The 19685-nt window shown below is 48.7% G+C and overlaps 1 protein-coding gene across 2 annotated transcripts in view; it reads left to right on the top strand.

The window, feature by feature from the left end:
• The first annotated feature begins 11530 nt into the window (after window positions 1-11530).
• The window catches only part of Rgs10 (regulator of G protein signaling 10), a 37578-nt gene continuing 29423 nt past the window's right edge, over window positions 11531-19685 (top strand). Inside the window, exon 1 of one of the 2 annotated variants that reach the window (XM_050166072.1) lies at window positions 11531-11652. In XM_050166072.1, the coding sequence (XP_050022029.1) occupies window positions 11604-11652 (49 nt within the window). In that variant the 5' untranslated portion in view covers window positions 11531-11603. Of the gene's footprint in view, window positions 11653-17057; window positions 17167-19685 lie in introns of those variants that run through there. The other variant, XM_050166073.1, reaches the window with a different exon arrangement.

Here is a 19685-nt window from a genome sequence, read left to right as displayed (position 1 = left end):
TCGCAGAGATGGAACGCAGGTTTCAGGCTTGGGAGAAAGTGTCTTTAGTGCCGGGCCATCTCGTTGACCTAATGTAATGTTTTAATTTACAGCTCAATGTACACCCCCACCCTGTATTTTTGGTTATGACAATGAGGCTGTAATATTTTCTATAGAAATAGGAAGCTCGGCCTTTCCTCTGCCATGTCTTTTATTGTTTATAGCCCTTGCAATGGTGGCTCTGTGGATCTGTCTAACTCTTTGCTTAATGGTGCTCTCCAGACTATAAATTCCACAGGAATAGTTTCTGTCAGAGTTTTAGTAACAAGAATAAAGAAAGGATGTGTACAAGACGTGAAAATCTAAACTTAAACGATTTTGAGAATACAAAAAACAATTTTTTTGTATTCTGGGAACAGTGACCTAATTAACCACATTTTAAAATTGTGGGGGGGGGGGGAGAAAAAGGGAGAGGAGGGGGAGAGAGAGAGAGAGCTCACAGGTGCACATACTAAGACATTAAAGAATTAAACTCTGGTCACCAGGCCTGTGCACAAGTGCCTCTGCCTGCTAAGCCATCTCACTGTCCTTACTATATTTAATTTTGTAAAAAAAATATTTTCACATAAAAATCAATCCAAGGCCAGCCTGATCTACAGACCGAGTTCCAGGACTGCCAGAACTGTTTCACAGAGGAACTCTTTCTTGAAAAACAACAACATCACAAATCAATCCTCTATCTTGTGCATGTGTGGAACAAGCACCACAATGTCTATATGGAGATCAGCGGACAGCTGTAGGGAGTCCGTTGTCTCCCTCTGACTTGTGGGCCCTAGGGATTGAACTCAGGCTGTCAGGTTTGGTAGCCATCACCTTTGCCCACTGAGTCATCTCCATGGCCCCCCAACTTCACTGTTTCGTACATGAAACTTTTACATATTTTTTTCCTTGGGGGGGGTGTTTCAAGACAGAGTTTCTCTGAGTGGCCCTGACTGTCCTGGAACCCACTCTGTAAACCATGCTGGCCGCGAACTCAGAGATCCTCCTGTCTCTGCCTCCCCAGTGCTGGGATTAAAGGGTGCACCACCACTGCCCAGCTTCCATTCATTATCTACCTTTCAGTAACACTGACAACTTTACTGTGGGTATTAAAAGGATATAATTTTAATGAGATGCCAAGTCTGGTGGCTCATACCTATAATCACAGGACCTAGGAAGCTCAGGCAGGAGGATTGCCCATGAGATCAGCATCGGCTACAGAGTGAGTCCAGGCTAGCCTGGGCTGCAGAGTGAGTCCAGGCTAGCCTGGGCTGCAGAGTGAAACCCTGTCTTGAAACAACCATTTTTTAATGAAAGTATTGGCAAGAATGTGGAAAACTTGGAATTGTTGTAAATGTTTAGCGGGATATAAAATAATAGAGTGGCCATGGATGGCAGCGTGGAGGCTTCTCAAAACTGTGAAACAGAATTGTCACGTGCCCCGCCCCCTGGGTGTATATCCAGAAGGATTGAGAGCAGGTTCTCGGTGGTTTGTGTCTAGTTTGTAGCAGCTTTATTCACAATCGCCAGAGGTGGGAGAAGCTGCAATGTTCACACACAGACGAGTGGAAAAACAAAATGTGCTCTACAAACACAATGGAGTACCGCTCGGCCTTGAACTGAAACTAAATTGGCTGAGTGTGCCCCCGTGATCCCAGAACTCGGGAGGCTAAGGCAAGGAGGATTGTTTTGTTTCTTTGCATTGATTGTTGTTTGGTTGTTGTTTTTGTTTGGAGACAGGGTTTCTCTGTGCAACCCTGCCTATCCTGGAACTGACTGTAGACCAGGCTGGCTTCGAACTCACAGAGACCTGCCTGCCTTTGCCTCCTGAGTGCTAGAATTAAAGGTGTGCACTACCACCGCCCGGTAGCAAGGAGGACCTTAATTTGGCAGTCAGCCTGGGCTACATGTTAAGACCCTGTCTTATAAAAGTGGGAAAGAAGAGATGGAAGCAAAGAATGGCAGGAGGGAGGGCATGAAGCTGAAGGTTTCTGCTGTGCAAGGAGCCATGAAAACGTTTTGCTAAGTGAAGTAAGCTAGATTGTTTACATTATTAATTAAGGCTGTCAAATTAAAAAAAAACAAATTATAGTGTTAGAGGTGGAAAGAGTGGGGAGTGAACAGTTAATAGAGCATCAGCTTGACAAGATGGAAAATTCTGGAGAACGCTTTTGCAGAAGGAGGGGGCATTCCTTTTTAGTTGACAAGCAGTATTCTGTTATATCCATACACCAGGGTTGTTCCTTCCGGCCACTGATGGGCATCTGGTGTTTCTAATGAGTGCTGTTTCAAGTAGCTGTGGACATTTTGCACTAGGCTCCTACGTACACCTCCGATGAAATTTTTTGTTATATTTTTATTTTGTGAGCATGAGTTGAGTGTGTGTATGTGTGTCCGTGCGCACATGGCACAGTGTGTGGGGGTCTGAGGACAACTTTCAGGAGCTGGTTCTCTCCTTCTACCATGTGGGTCCCAGGGACTGAACTCAGGTCATTCAGGCTTGGCAGCAAGCGCCTTTACGTGCTGAGCCATCTTGCTGGCCATATGTTTCCACTTTTCCGTGGAGTGTTTGGATTAAACAACAGACATATGTTTAACTGGGTTTTCTTTTAAGGTTATCTCATGTACCCCAGGCTGCCCTCAAATTCACCGTAGCTGAGGATGGCCTTGAATTTCTGATCCTCCTGCTTCTGCTGCCTGAGTGCTTGGATGACAACCACACCCCCTGCATGTGGCTCACGTGCTGGGGACTGGACCCAGAGCAAACACTGCTAAATGAGCTGCATCCATCCCCCAGTGTTTCGAGCCAGGTTGTTGTGATATAGCCCAGGCTAGTCTGGAACTCCTGCCCCTCCAGACTCTGCCTGCCCGTGGGCCCCAAGCCCAGAGCCCTTGTCCCCTAATATGTCTGTTCCTTAGGTGGCTGGGAGAGGCCCGAGGCCTGCTGACACAGCTCTCTCTCCTGTCTGTCCGAGATGCTAATCTTTGCCTGCTCTGTCTTCCTGCTTCCTGTGGTCTCTGCTCTCTGGGCAGGAGCTCTCTGTGCTCTGAGGGGCACTAGGTTGTTTCCCGGAGCACCTCTGGCATTCAGGTCCTTCCTCCTGTTATGGCAACTGCTGCTCCTCTGCCCACTCTCTGTTCTCGGGTATTCGTCTTCTAGCTCCTCTCTGCCATTTCAGTGGCCTTTGGGAGGAAGGAGAGCTGTGTCCTTTCTTTTGATCCGCCAGCGTTATGTGGACTGTTTCCCATATCAGACACCTTCGCAAGTGCTGGGACAACATGAAGAAGGCGGAGTCACTGAGCCCATGTTCGAGGGAGCTCAAGGGCGGGGCCAGCAAGGAACAGAACCTGTAAATTATACTGTGTTAGGATGGACCTACTGTAAGACAGGTAGCGAGAATAGAGAAAAAGGAGGCATGAAAGGGCTTGCTTGCTTGCTTGCTGTTTAGAGACAGGGTCTCCTGTAGCTCAGGCTGGCCTCAAATTCAAGGTAGCCAAGGATGACCTTGAACTTCTGATCCTCCTTCCTGCACATTCTTCAGGATTACAGGCATGCACCGAAAAGTCTAGTTATGCCCCACTAAGGCTTAAATCCAGGCATCCTAGGCAAACAGTCTACCTACTTACCCTCATCTGTAGTCCTGGCTCTGGCATCTTAAACATGATTTGTGGGGACCTGCATGAGAAGGAGAGAGAGGGCCTGCGGAAATGACCCTGAGCCACATTGGTATTGAGAGTGCTCTGGATACATGGCAGCAGGAACTGGGCACAGGCAGAGACATCCGGGGAGTCCCGAGGAAGTGAACTGGTCACAGGGAGCCCCACAGGTCTCTATGTGACCTGTGACTTCCTCTCAGGGTGACACGAAACAGTGTCAGACAGGGTTGTCATGGAAGACTTCCCTAGACGGAGCAGTCCCTTCAGGCTAGGTCTACATCAGCCACAGCTAAGAGGAAGCAGGCTGGGAAGAAGTGCTTTATCTGGGCGGAAACGGTAGCTTGGACGGAAAAGGAAAGCAAGAAACGTCAAATTCCAGATTTCACAGGATTATTGGGCAGAATAGAAACAAGATTGGAACAATGGCTGGCAGATACTTGTCTGAGTGGCTGATGAGGTACTGTTACTTTAGCTGGAAGAGAGCAGGTGTGGGAAGGAAGAAATTTGTTCCAGAAACATTGCATCTGAAATGTCTTACTAGGGCTGCCCAAGGAGAAGCTGAAGAGGCAGGTGGGGCGGAAGAGGCGCGTGTGAGCACACAGGTGGGGCAGAAGAGACCAGTGTGAGCATTCCAGATCCGCAGAGCACACTTGCTATGAACTCTGGGTAACCATGGCGTGTCAGTGTGGGCTTCCCCACAGGAGCACAGAAGCCTCTGCGGTGTGGGAGGCTACCCACATGCAGGTCTGGGAGCATAGGAAAGCTGTTTAATTTTGCTATAAACCCACAAAATAAAGCTGATTTTTGTTTTTTAAAAAGAAAATGCTATTCAGAGCCACGAAGCTTGATGGAATAGCAAAGAGAATAATACGCAGAAGGCAGCTCCGAGGGTCAGGCCCAGCAGCAGAGGACAGATAGGTCACTATGGGTACGCACCACTAGGGATTAAATCCAGGCATCCTAGGCAAACAGTCTACCCACAAGTGTATGCAAGCAGGTAAAGGCAAGGAGCAACAGGGGTCGGAGGAAGGGGCCAGTCCTCGAAAGCAGTGCCCCTCAACAGACTCAAATGTCCACGGACGGGGGGAGGGCCGACTGTCGATCTTCTGGATGGTAGAGATAGGTAATGGACTAGGGAGCGTTAGGAGACTAGGAGAGGGACCAGGCATGCTGAGAGAGGGTTAGTTCACCTCAGGTTTTTTCTTGAAAATGCTGTGATGAAGTTGGGCAATAGAATAAAGGGAGAAGTGAGGAATTTTAAAAATTGCTTTGAAGACATGTTTCCCTCTGTAGCGCAGGCTGGCCTTGAACTCATAATCCTCTTGCCTCGGCCTCCCCATTGCTAGGATTACAGACACACACCACTAACACATTAGAAAGAGAAGTTTATTATTTACTTATTTAATAAAAAATATTTAACTGGGGGCTACAGAGTTGGCACAGTGGTTAAGAGAGTATACTACTCTCGAAGAGGATCCAAGTTCAGTTTCCAGAACCCACACTGGGTGGCTCACTAAGGCCTGTAACTAGCTTTGGGGGATTGGACACCCCCTCTGTCCTCTTCTCACACACCTGCATTCGCATACACCCTCCAATAGGAGGCACACTCATACAGCTGACATTTGTGCCCTGCGAGCCCCAGTTTCTGTCTTCCCCACAGCCCCAACCCCAGGCGGCCACCGTTCTCCCTGGTGGCTCTACAAATGCGGCTGCCTTAGGTCCCCCTGTGTGGCGAACTCACAGCGTTTATCTTTCTGTGTCTAGCCTCTGTCAGTACAATGTCCTTCAAGTTTGCCCAATGTGTCGGGAACAGCAGTATCTCCTTCTTTCCTTCTTGGGACTGTTTTGCTTTTGAAATTGGAAAAATACAAGCCTAGTTACAAGCTGATAGAATTAATAGGTCTTATATCTTATTTTTTCATGAGACAGAATCTCACTGTAGCCTAGCCTAACCTAGAACTCACACTGTAATCCAGGTTGGCCTCAAACCTCTTGGCCACCCTCTTAAATGGCCTCTCTACTGCTGGGATTATAGACACGAGCCACCACGCCCTGCTAGTCTGCCGATGTCCCTGAAACGCTGTCCAGAATCTTCAGTTTTCTCTCTGTGGATGCAGCTGGAGGAGGGTGCTCGCGGTAGCTCAGGGAAGGGTGCTTCCAACATGGTCACTAACGAAACTAGGTTCTGCAGCTGTCCGGCTTTCAGCTTCCTGATTGACAGCCCTAGATGCTGGCCTCCAAGGATCTCTGAGCTGTGGCATGCCAGGAACGCATGGGGTGATGTTCAAGGGAGATCAAAGCTGGGAAGAGCAGACGCTGTCTGCCTGATCCTTCCACGGGAAACTGAGTTTTAAGAAAGGAAAAAGAAACAGCGCCATAAAAGTGACAACCCTGAAGAGGATGGGGGGCCTGAGCAAACTGTAATGATATATGTGTACAGAAATGTCATAAGAAAACCACCAAATTACTTAATACCTATACAATATATTTCTTTGAACATTCACTAAAAATGAAGCAAACTTTTATAAAAACAAAGTCTTACATATTTGTATCATTAAACTCAAATGGAGTTTTGAACCAGGTTCTGATTTCTGACTCTCTGGTCTGAAAGTGTGTATCAGCACTAGGGAGGCAGAGGCAGGCAGATTCCTGTGAGTTCGAGGTTAGCCTGGTCTACAGAGTGAGTTCCAGGACAGCCAGGGCTACACAATGAGACTCTGTCTCAAAAAATCCAAACCAAACCAAACCAACAAAAAATGGTGTATGAACTGCAGCCATCTTGAAAAAACATGAATACATATAATGATGAAAATATAAGTCACCCAAAAGCCTATTTTCCAAAGATAAATTTTAGTAATATTTAGTGTGGTTAACTGTTAGCTTTGTGCTCATAAACATGGACCTCATCCATTCAAAAAGCTGAGGGCTTACTCTACCAACTGAGCTCTCCCCAGCCAGGGTCATCAAACTTTAATTAATTAATTAATTAATTTGTTTTATCTATCTATTATCTATCATCTATCTATCTATCAATCATCTATCATCTATCTATCTATCTATCTATCAATCATCTATCTGTCTGTCTATCTATCTATCTATCTATCTATCTATCTATCTATCTATCTATCGTGTATGTGCATGGTCGTATACATGGTGTATGTATATGGAGATCAAAGGACACCTTGCAGGGCTGAGTTCTCGCCTTCCACTCTGTGGATCTGGGGGGATTCTATTTTCCTGTGAGTTTTGTTAAAAGTCTGCTCATACACCGCCGCATGCACTTCATTTGGTCTTTTTTGTGGTTGGTGGTGGTTTTTCCAGCCAGCTCCCACTAATCTAGGCTGTCCTCAGACTCACCGTGTGTGATCAACAATGACCTTGAATTTCTGATGTGCCGCCTCCACCTCCTGAATGCTAGAATTAAAGTCAGCAGCTACCACACCCAGCTTTTGTGTTGCTGGCGTGGAATCCAGGCTTCCTGCATGCCAGGCAAGTGCTCTACCAACTGCGTCCCATTGCCTGCTAGCACATGGGCTAAACAGTCTATCATAGGAGCGTGTGATAGCTTGGTCGTTTCCTGAGTGGGCAGTTTTAGCTACCGTAAATAACACCGAAAAGAGCCATGCCATGATACGTGTAAACAATTGCACTGATTATTCTACTTTTTGGCGGAAGTGACTGGTTGTCAAATCACCCACTGGCTCAATGGATGTAAACACTTCAGACTCTCCACACAATGCCAGATAGCATTTAGCCATCCCTGCCTCCCTGACCAGCTAACTGAGTAGCTGGAAGGACTTGCCCCCACACAGCTTTATGTCTTGTAAGAATTACTTTTAGTAATTATACCTTGTGCGCACCTCACTGTTAGTACCATGCCAACTTCCTCTAATTAAAAAAAAAATTCCGGGCCAAGGTCTAGCTCAGTGGTAGAGGGTTTGTCTAGCACGTGCCAGGCTCCAGGTTTCATCCCCAGCACCACACATCAGCAGAGCAAACACTCCCCAGACCCTTCCGACTGTGTGTAGGCTGAAGTTTACTATTTATGGAAGCGGCGTGCGGCGGGAGCACGGGTAACTTGGATTCCAGTGATTTCTTTGTGCGCCTACGTGTGCTAGGCACCATGCCAGGTGCTTTTTTTGTTTATTACTGCTGCAACCACACCTTCAGAACGTAGGTGCTATCCTGTCCCGTATCCCTGTGACATGCTGAGGAAAGAGTGCTGGTCAGTTTGCATGGTGAAGGCAGGTACCAGGTCATTTGGTATGAAACCTAGCATGAATCTATTTGTGTACTTAACCCTACTTCAAAGGAATTAAGTGGATCTGATCTATATACACACATATGTAGCATACATCATATGATATATGCCTATATGAAATATACACATAATTATGTACATGTATCACATGAGATTATATGTATATGATATATATGTATGTCATAAGATGGAGACTAACATTCACAGCTTACCAGTTTTTTTTTTTTAGACCTAGTCATGTAGGGTAGGCCAGCTTTAAACTCACTATGTAGCCAAGGATAATCTTAAGTTTCAGATCTTCTGCCTCCCCCTGAGTGCTAGTGTTACAAGTGTATACCATCATACCCTGTTCTCTTTAGTGCTGGAGCGAAACCCACGGCTTGGTGGGTTTGCCTAGCAACTGAGCAACATCAGCAACCAGGTCTACCAAAGTCTTATTATATTTATTTATTTATTTAGCTATTTTTACTTTCCTTTATGTGTATGAATGTTTTCCTTGCACACACAAGTATATCCCCCACACATGCCATTTGGCTCCTCTGGAGCTGGTTGAGAGTCACCATGTGGGTCCTGGGAATTGAATGCAGGTCCTCTGCAAGAGCAACAAGTCCCTTAATCACTGAACCATCTCCCCAGCCCCCACATTCCCTTATTTTAGTCTGTAAGTGTTTAAGAGTGTACATATTGGGCTGGGTGAAGTGGCACACGCCTTTAATCGCAGCACTAGGCGGGCAGAGGCAGGTGGTCTCTGAGTTTCAAGGCCAGCCCGATCTACAACAGTGAGTTGCAGGGCAGTCAGGGCTACATAGGGAGACCCTGTCTCAATAAAACAAAACAACAACAACAAAATGAGTGTACCTGCCGTGGTGTGAACGTGGAGGTCAGAGGACAACTTGCAGGAGTCGGTTCTTTCCACCGTGTGAGCGCCTGCTGAACCATCTCACCCATTCTTACCAAAGTTTTAAAATTCCTGGGTAGGATAAGCCACGCAGACCTATAAAGCTCAGCTCTCTGAAATCCCAATCTACCCGAAGAACTCCAGAACCACTGCTTCTGGTCTGTGTGATAGGTGGTCCTTTATCTAAAGGTAAAGCCATCAGGGGGAGGAATGGTGCCTGACCTATTTGCCCTCTTGGTCAATCAACTGCCGTGGTTTCTTTAGAAAGCCTGAGTGAGAGGAGCAGGAGAGGGGGCAAGACTTGGAGGAGTGATCCCTCTTGGAAGGGGAGCATCTTCAGTTAGGAGTCCGGCTGTGCCCATAAACCACCTGTGTGCTCACTGGGAATCAGCTCTGACAGACTGAGGTGGCTTACTTTTTTTTTTCTTGTTTTATTCTGTTTGTCTTTGAATCTCTGTGTAGATCCATCTGACCTCAAACTCACAGAGATCCAGCAGCCTCTGCCTCTGCCTCAAGTGCTGGCATTGAAGGTGTGGGCCACCATAGGCATGCTACTTTTACTCTCGGTCTCTGTGACATGCGAACACTAGCTCTTGGATCTACATATATGAGTGTTTTGTCTGTATGTGTGTATATGTACCATATGTGTGCCTGGTGCTCGAAGAAGGCGGAGGAGGACATCAGATCTCCTGCATCTAGAGTTTCTGATGACTATGAACTGTCACGTGGGTGCTGGGGATTAAACCCTGATCTTTAACCCCGAGCCTTCTCTCCAGACCCGGCAGCAATTTCATTAGTCTCAAAACAAAAACAAGCAAACAACAACAAAAGAAAAAGAAACTGTTTACAAACTCATTTGCTTGTCTTTTGACAAGCTCTCTGGACAGAGGAAGGGGATCTGAGCAGTTCGCCTTTCCCATTACCCCCCCCCCCCCCCATTGTCTGGGAAGCTGGAAGCTCTTAGCTCAGCGGGGGGCCTTAGAGCGTGTCCTAAGCCACACCAGGACTGTTGAGGGCATGGTGGGGTGGACCTGGCTTCTAGTGTTGGATTTGGCTGGCTGTGTCTAAGTTCTACTCCATTGTGTTAGTTTCCTTGTTTCCTGTTTAGTTTAGGCGTATTTGTGAATAGCCTTTGGGGAAACTTTCAATGGAAGTCCGTCGGGAAAATTCTGCTACTCTTCTAAGAAGGCAGTGGTCTTATTGGGATAGTTAAACTGTCTACCCATCTCTCTCTGTGTCTGTCTGTCTGTCTGTCTATCTATCTATCTATCTATCTATCTATCTATCTATCTATCTATCTATCTATCTATCTATCTAATCATCTCTTTGTTGACTCCAAGTAGCCCTGGCTGTCAGGGAACTTGCTATGTAGACCAGCTGTCCTCTAATTCAAAGAAATCCGCCTGCTTTGCCTTCGGAGTCCTGGAACTGCTGGGATTAAAGGAATGCACCGCCACGCCTGTCGGTTTAGGTTCGGCTCTTACAGAGTGCTTGCGTATTACTGAAGAGCGATTTCAATGGCCAGGAAGCCTGTCCCGGGAGTGTGCCAACAGCAGCCGGAAACACCCAGAAAGCCCCGCTTGGAAGCCAGACTCTCTGATGGTGCTCACCTGCAAGACACAGCTGAAGACCTCGGCAGCCTTCAGGGGAGCGAACATCCTCTTTGGGTGGCACAAAGGGCTGTGTCTGGAAATGATGGAGAGGAAAAGGGTAGGGAGACTGACCACAGAGGACCAGAGCTGAGATGGCGTTCGGACTGCAGGGTGGACAAAAAGAGAGGAAAATAGAGCAAAATGGGAAGCTCAGAATAGAAGATATAAAGGAAAGTGCCAACTAGTGAAAATCCTGCGAAAGAACGCGCGGTGGGGGGGGGGGGAGGACGGACGGACTGGGGAATGGTTTAGAAAAATAGCAATTAGCACAGCTAAAAATAAAGACCAATTTCGAGACAAAGCCAGATCCACAAGGAAAAAAATAAAACTCGCCAGAAAAACAATTCCTTGCGAACCAAATGCTCAAGAAAATGGGGCTAATGACACCCCACCTCTTGGGCTGTTCTGTAGAAGAAACGAGAAACTAGATGAGCGTGGAGCGCGGCGCTGAGCAGGTGACAGGCACCAGGAGAGGAGCGATAAGCCTGGCGCTGGGAACAACAGGATTCCCGTAGTTGAGCGTAAAGGTTCTCCTGAGACTGCTCCCAAGTGTCGTCCAAGTTAAAAATGTGCCGGCGCGCTCCGATACGCGCTTGAATCGCAGAGGCTCGGGCAGCGTTCTCCGAGGTCTGTCTGTTCCAGACACTCGAAGCCGGGGCACAAGGCGTGGCGTGGGCCGGAGTGGGCGCCCACAGCTTGGCTCACGGTTCTGGTGACACCTCCCTGGCATCCGCGGCGTGAGCAGGCCGCGCACCCACGGACTCGGAGTTGGGTAGACCCGGGGGCGGGATGGGGGGTGGCGATCTGGGAGGTGACTCGGTCGGGCCTGGCAGGGACAAGAAATGCTGTGCTTCTCCCAGGCCGCGAGGGGAGGGACCGGGATGTGCGCGGGAGCTGAGGGTCACCCGAGGCCACCGCGCCCTGCCCTGCGCGGGGAGCTGGGGGCTGGACTCAGTGCCCACGGGCGCGGGTGGGCAGGGAGAGGGGAGAGCGGCGGGGAGGAGGCGGCGGGCGGGGCCTGGAGGGGCGGCGTCGCGCGGGCTCCTCCTCCTCTTTACCCTCTTCGGGCTCAGCAGCCGAGCGGCCCGGCTGCTCCGTCCTCCGGGAGCCCGCGGCGATGTTCACCCGCGCCGTGAGCCGACTTAGCAGGAAGCGGCCGCCGTCTGGTAAGCAGCTGTGAGCGCTGGGGCGCGGGAAGGGCCGGGTCTTGGGGTCCCCTGGCGCGGCTTGCCGTGCCGCCCGGACAGCAGCCGCGCTCCTCCCCGCTCGCTCTGTCCCAGCCACGGCGGGAGCGCAGAGCCGGGGAGCCGCCCCGGGAGGAAGTTAGGCTTGAAGCTGGAGCTACAGCAGCTTTCTTTCTTTTTTTTCTTCTGAAGAAGATCTGGGAGGCACGGGAGACACAGAACAGCCTCACACTCCGAGGCAGCGTGGGAGCCAGGCTCCCCTCCTGTGTGCAGCCTCCACCGCGGGTCGAGGTGGGAAGGATGCTCCACCAGACCTCTGCATCCCCCGGAGCGGCCCGGCCCCGCGGCGCCAAAAGTGGAGTCCCAAGGTGGTTGCACCCCAGGGCGGGGGAGGTACTTGTGTGACACGGCCGAAGAGTCACTTTGTCTTTTCGCCTTGGACTAACCCGACCCACAGTTTGGGGCAAGTTGGCAAGACAAAGAACCCACAGCGCAGAAACGGTGATTCGAATCTTGTCATCCTTTTTGTTCGTAACACCTAACACTCTGATAGCTTATGTTGTGGCCAGGAGCTGTGTTGACGTCTTCTGTGCGTTCCTCCTGTCTTCACTCTTAGAATAGCCGCGCCGGAGGGGTGGGGTCCTGAAGCCAGGGTGTTGGGTAACCTGGGCCACACTTAGTTGGTGGATCTTTCAAACTTACGTTTGTTTGCTTGCTTGACTTTGGTTCCGAGTTCACCGACTTGCTTCCCTGTCGCCCTGAGATTCATTACGTGTCAGCCGGTTTCCTCTTTACCCCTAAGCGTCAACTGTGGTTAAGCGACTGCAGTCAGACAGACTGAATCCCACAGCGGTGGCTTGCCAGCTGTGTAACTTCTTTGTGAGGCATCGGGTTGTGCAAAGTGGAGCTCTAAGTGCTTAATTGGAACCTGCCCTCCACTCGTCAACTCATGCAAATCATTTCATTAAATATTTAAGACGACCCTACTAAAGTCAGATTTCATGGAATTATTTGTAGAGTTTGCACTGCTGCCTAACATGAATTAAAGTGTTCCATTAGTGTTGCCCCCGCGTGGTCGGATTCCCTTGAGTGTGGATGGCTGACACAGGCCACGGGATGGTGTTCAGGTTCTAGGCACTGGGGTTGAACTTCTGATTCCAACCCTGACTCCCTCATTCAGAGATGCTGAATAATGAATGTCCTCGGACCTCTCTGTGTTGAAACAGACCTGTGCGGGTGCTGCCTCAGTGTGGCTCACAAGAGCCAATTGCTAAATATTCAGGATATCTGGGAACTGGTTGCTAAGTCATAGGTGGGCTGAAGTTAACCGGGGTGGGACAAAACATGCCAGGCACCCAGACTTGATGAACCTCTGTACAGTAGATTTCAGAGAGCTGTGGACTTAACTACACACTTAATCTTTAAAAATTTTAAGTTACATTTATCGTCTGTCTGTCTGTGTGCATGCCACAGCTTGCAGTGGAAATCGGAGGACAACCTGTGGAAATCAGTTCTCTCCCTTCTACAGTACAGGTCCCAGTAATCAAACTCAGGTCATTAGGCTTAGATACAGACATATTTATTTACCCACTGAGCCATTTTGCTGGCCCTTAACTACAGACTCTAATTCCGATAAATAAGTGTTCAAATTACTAACAGTAGGGCCAGCAGTAAACACGAGGAACTCCAGAAGCAATGCTGGATATGATAAAGGTGTAGGGAGTTCCTAGCTTCCCTTTCTTTCTCTGCCCTGCTATACAGAGCAGTGGCGAATAGCCCACTTTGAATTCAGTTTGGCCTGAATATAATACAAACAGAACCCTGATTCATGACGGACACATGGATTTGGGATGCTTTTGCATGTGGCCACCCTGCATTCCCAAAGAAGCAGTGTAGTATGTACCTGTTCCAGGGCCACAGACCTGACCGCTGGTGTTGCTTGCCTACACCGCTGGGGGAAAGGCCAGAAGTTAAACTGCAGGGGTTGGTGTTGCACACGGAGGCAAGTGGTCTGCCCCAGAGTGACATCCCACCTGACCTTTGCTTTTAAAGAGTTTTTCCCAAAATATCCAACTCGGACCCCACCGAAGTTGGATGCACCCTGCGAGAGTCTGGACTTGGAGCTTGACGGCAAGCCTGTCTCCTCCAGAGCATTTTATGTGTGACCCAAGAACTAAGTCTTATCAAAGACGGTATCCATAAGCTGAGGGCTGCAAGCTCCGCCCTTTTCCAAGGGTCATACTTGGAGGCCCTTTGTCTCATTTCTGAGGTCTCTCAAAGTATGTTTTGCCTACCAGCTGGGGGAAGTGGGGCCTTGATAAAAGTCAGACCCCAGTTCAATCTTGGGGATCAAAGAGGAGCAGGAAAAATCAGCTGCATTTTCAGCCAAGTACCTCAGTGGATCTTATGCTGAAGTGCAAGGACTTCTCAGAGGGTCCTGTTCCCTACCCACAACCTGCATTGCTAATAACTGGCAAGATCCTACCTCATAACCAAAGTAAAAGCCACGCCCTACAGCCAGCTAGCTTCATGGCCTGTCAGAGTTCTTTTTACATTATCTCATTATACCCTGGGAACATTTCAGAGTTATTGTTGGGCTTAAGTTTTTATTTGAAGGTGACAATCCGCACAGAAATTTAACGTATTTGTTTTTAACAACTCGACAGTGGAGTGTCTCGGTTGTTGGGCAAACTTTTGTAGGAACTCATGGGCTGGGCCTTGGGGCTGGGGGAGAGCAAGGCTAGCCTGCAAGAATGGAAAGGCTAGGATAAGATGCTCTTTTTGTCTAGATGGCATCAGCTCAGCCTGCTTGGGTCCCAACAAGAGCAGCGGGCAGACAAGATGGGTGGGCAGGAGGTGCAGTGGCTTCAGGAGCAGCTGCTTGTCCATATTTTGTTTGTCTTCTTTCCTCAGAAGAGGAGACTTAGATGCAGTGCCCAGGCAGGGTCTGGGACGGCTGTCTCCAAAGCTTTCATGGAGAACCAGACACTTCCCTCCTTGAGCTGAGTGATCCCCCTTGGCCCCCTCATGCTGCATTCTAAGAACTTGTTTATACTGTACTAAATATATTCTAGTCGCTTCTGCTTCCCCCAGATAGCTGTCCGCTGTGGCAGCCTGGGGGTGGCAGTCAGACAAGAGGGGCCTCAGACAGGCAGTAGCAGCAGCCCCTTGATAAGGGCTGTCAGGAGGCGTCCACCATGTGAAACAGCCCCTGCAGACTTCCAGGGACAAATTTCTCTTTGAATCTGATTCCCATCTCTTGAGGGCCAAGTCTCGTGCCCGGTTGCCTTGTTGCCTCCACCTGGGCTGTTCTTATCAACCCATCCTCCCACCCCTCACTCTACTCATAGAGACATTGGGTGTTCCTACCTCCTGAGGGTGTCCTTCCTCTAAGCCTGATTGATCCTTGGAAGAAGGAAAGTTAGGTCTCCAGGCGTTCATTTCCAGTGGAGCAGACAAGATAACCTGTCTCCGACCCTAGTTGAGGGCTACTAGCGTACACATCTACTCACTCAGCTTATTAACTATTTAGTGACCCAGTCTGGAGTTGATGGCTTCTTCCCTGTCTCCTTCCCTGCCATCTGGGAATTCCTGGCTTATTTTCTCCATTCACAGTAAATCTGTGACTAAAAGTCAGGTTTTTACTTGTTACATCTTTTTTTTGTTTGTTTTTGTTTTTGTTTTTTGTTTTTTGAGACAGGGTTTCTCTGTGGTTTTGGAGCCTGTCCTGAAACTAGCTCTTGTAGACCAGGCTGGTCTCGAACTCACAGAGATCCACCTGCCTCTGCCTCCCAAGTGCTGGGATTAAAGGCGTGCACCACCACCGCCCGGCCTTGTTGCATCTTTTACTGCAGTTTCCTCCCTGGCTTCTCCAGCCAGCCATTCTGAAATAGAACCTGACCCCCTCCATCCTGTTGCTTTCTTCTTTGTAGTAAGTTAGTTCCTTCACCTCTGTGTGCCTTGTTTCTCTTGGTTACCGTATAGTCTCAGTGATTGTCACCCGTTTTCAGTAGCCCTTCTTCCTCTCAGGGCCTCCGACCCCTGGGTCAGTGCTCAGCTCAGCTCATTCCTCTGAAAGGATCGATCATTATAAACCGTATTTAGGAGTGCCAGATGTGTGCTTGACCCCCTGAGGAACACATCACCTTTGTTCGTGAGAAATGTGTGGACTGGAGCCAGGAGAGAGCGCACAATTGGTAAAGTGCTGTTTATTCAACACGAGGACCAGACAGACCTCAGTCGCCAGAACCCTGAGGGTGGCGCACGCTTGTAATCCCAGCACTGGGGAAGTGGAGTCATGTGGGTCCCAGGAGCTCACTGGCCAGCGAGCCCGGCCTGGTTAGTCGTTCCTGGCCAACGAGAGACTCTGTATCAAAAGGCAAGGTGGGCAGTGCCTGAGGGACACCACAGTCTTCAGCTGGACTTGTGCACATGCACCAGCACACACAGGAAGAGACACACAAAGAGAAAGATGTGGGCTGGGGGCGTAGCTTAGTGAAGAGAGTGCTCTGGATTCAATCTGCAGCACAACATGGTGGATTCTAGCACCAGAAGCATCAGAAATGCAAGATCATCCTTGGCTGCATAGCAAGTCAAGGCCGATCAGAGTTACATGGAGCCCCCCCTCAACACACACACACACACACACGCATGCACGCACACATGCACAAACACACCGAAAAACAACAACAAACCCAACCAATCAAGCAAGAAAGAAAATAAATATGTGGGCTAATTCACGGATGACGTCCAGGCTGGGGTTGTTAGGTGTCTGAGACCAGCCAGAGCTACACAGGAAGACCTTGCCTTAAAACTGCCTGCCCCCGCACACGCAAAGACAGCATGACTGATTCTGACAATTTTATAGGGTTTGGGATTAATGAGGGGCCCTGTGCATGCTGGGTAAGTGCTCTACCACTGAACCACACTCCTAGCCCAGACGTCCCTTATCCGGGAGTGAGGAAGAGACCAGAAAGACAGTGTGGGGGAGGAAAGGTACATTTATGCATAAATATCAAAGCCCTGTTCTTGGAGACAAGGAAAGTCAGTGACAGGCCCTTGGGACCATTGTCGCTTTTTTCCAGGGCCTCGGGACCATTATTGTTATTGTGGTTGTTGTTTTGAGATAGGGTTTCCATATGTAACAGTCCTGGCTGTCCTGGAACTCACTTTGTAGCCCAGGCTGGCCCCACTTCCCAGCTGGGTGCTGTTATTGTTTTCCTGGACCTCTTGCCACCTAGAAAGCGGGGATTCTTGGGAGGGTGCAAGCGAGAGTGTGAGACTGTGGCATCTTATTTCCTTCCCTCTAGCCAATGCTGAAAGCCCTGACCATCTGTTGTTTAGTCCACCCAAAAGAGGATGTTGAGTATTGTTTTCTTTTTGGACCTGACGGCGTCAGGGTGCCCTGAGCGCCTGCCTTTCTCCTACAGAGAGGCTTTGAGAAGGCAGCGGTGGTTGGATCTGTGTGGAACGTTTAGGTGGACCGGAGCATGGACAGTAAGGATTACCCCCAGCCCCTTCAGAACCAGTTATTGACTTGAGGGATGCAGCGGGGCTTAGGGAGGAGGTTGTCACATAGAGAGTGTTGTGCCGGTGACTTTGTACACCCTTGCCTTCCTTTGAGTCTTGAGCTCTCTGATCAAAATGTCACAGTGCATGTTCAGAGCTGTGCACCCTCTGCGGCCTGTTTTCCTGTTCTTGTCTAATGTGCCGGTTCTTAGTAAGCTTGTTTAAAAACTTTTAAATTTCATTTTCTTTCTTTCTTTCTTTCTTCCTTCCTTCCTTCCTTCCTTCCTTCCTTCCTTCCTTCCTTCCTTCCTTTCTTCTTTCTTTCTTTCTTTCTTTCTTTCTTTTTTTTTTTTTTTTTTTTTTTTTTTTTTTTTTTTTTTTTCTTTTTCTTTCTTTCTTTTTTTTTTTTTTGCTAACTGCCTTTGCATGTAAGGTGGTTCTCATAGGATAGAGGATACTGGAATGATAAATAAAGTAATATTTAGATACAGGATTTCCATGAGCCAGTTTCTGTGGAGCCTTAAGCAGATCACCAGTTAAAACAAACAGAGTCTCTGCTTCTATATTGGGATATAACTTTTAAAAAAACGTATTATGCTCCGTGTGGTGTGGGAGATACGAGCTTTTGAATAAGTTTTGTGGGTGCAGCCTTCGCTCGAAACCTCATGCTAAAGAGCGTATCTGTTTTCCTTCCTTTTTCTTTCTTTCTTGTACCCACCCACCTTCCTCTTCTTTTTTTGTTTTAATTTTATGAGCCGGGGTCTTTTGGAGCTCACACTGGTCTGGAGACTTTGCTGTGTAGCTCAGGTGGCCTGGTCCTACTCCTGCCTCTCAGCCTTCAAGGTACTGGGTTATAGATGAAGAGCCACCGCACTGGGCTTGGAAGAGAGTGCTTGGAAGGAAGGGGGTGCGCTGTCTAACTGCTTTGGAATTTAGGGCTAACATCTCTGCCTTTTCCTGGATGTGAATGCCTCCTTCAATGTGCCGTGAGCTGGTGGTACTTAGAGCAGATCTGTGAAGATGTAAGTTGCCTCGGCTATTGAGGAAGTTGGATGTTGAGAGCTTATTAAAATATTATTTGAATGGGGGAAATTGTCCACTTACGGTCCTTGCATAGCTCTCCCTACAGAGCGCTAGCATAGAGCAAAGCCGCAAGCACTCAGGTCTGTTGAGTGCTGCAGATGCCTTTTGAGTATGGATTTCTAGGGAATTCCTGCCTGGAGAAAGTCTCGATTAGCCGTGACATCATAGCTACTATAAATAATGTATTACGAAATGGATCGCAAGCAACACGCTCCAGCCATCTGCATGGCCGTGCTGCACACCTCTTCGGAGACAGGCTTTTAGCGAAGTCAGTCAGAAACCACACGGAACAGCACTGATAGAAAAGAAACTGCATGTGCCGTCTGTGTGCTAGATGCTTCTCCCTCCGTCTCACAGGACGCCCCCCCACCCCCCACACACAGCTCACTCAGTATGGAATTGACCGCACGTTTCTCAATCTTCCCCATACTGTGATTGTTATTAGTCTCTTAGTCTCCACAGAGCTCTGGCCAAATGCTATATAGACCAGGCTGGCCTCGAATTCAGAGATGTGCCTGCCTCTGCCTACGCTGGGACTAAAGGTGTGCGCCACCACATCCTGCTGTTGTCAGCCTCCTTCAAGCTGCTCTTTTCTGGCCTTTCAATACAAAGATGAGTAGAAGTCAAAATGAAACACAGAGATGGAGCCTTGTGGGAAAGGACAGGTGCCCTGAACCCAAACTATCTGTCTGCCTTTGGGCCACAATTTCCACTTCCCAGCTAGGTGACCCTGACAGGTCTCACCTCTCGGATTCTTCACCCATAAAATGGGGATGTTGTAAATGTCACACGAGACTGCTCTGCGAAGCTGAAATGATTCAACAGCCGTGAACGTGTGGCCCGCAGCCTCACACCTGGCGAATCATTTGTAAGTGGTGTTGTCATCAGCTAAAGAGGAATTTACTGAAAAACCAGGGCCAGGCATGCAAAAACTGTGAAGATCTCAAAAGAGGTAGCTGCGAGTAAAAAGGAAAAGAAAAGAAAACAGAAAACAGCCAAGCAACCATAGAACCCCTTCTTCATCGCAAAATGGGAACAGAAAAAAATGAGACAAACTCATATTACTGCAACTTGCTTCTTATAGCTTGAGAAATCTTAACGCTGCTAGAAAAACACATTTAATGTATCTCCCACCCCAACCTGGGCATCCTAAGCCTGCTTTCTTGCCTCATCATCTACAATGGAAAAGGATGAACAGGTTGCAGAGCTGGCTAGGAGTGCTTGCTCCCTGAATGCGTGAGGACCTGAGTGTGATCCCAGACCCAGGTAGAAGAAGCCAGTGTATCCTACTGCACGTATTGGCTTTGTGGGAGCCTAGGCAGTTTGGATGCTCACCTTACTAGACCTGGATGGAGGTGGGTGGTCCTTGGACTTCCCACAGGGCAGAGAACCCTGATTGCTCTTTGGGCTGATGAGGGAGGGGG

This window comes from Alexandromys fortis, unplaced genomic scaffold, assembly GCF_014885135.2.
Source record: "Alexandromys fortis isolate MF-2015 unplaced genomic scaffold, M_Fortis_MF-2015_v1.1 scaffold_146, whole genome shotgun sequence".
Classification (NCBI taxonomy): Eukaryota; Metazoa; Chordata; class Mammalia; order Rodentia; family Cricetidae; genus Alexandromys; species Alexandromys fortis.
The sequence above is the reverse complement of the archived record's forward strand: the minus strand, read 5'-3'. Positions and strand labels throughout refer to the sequence as shown.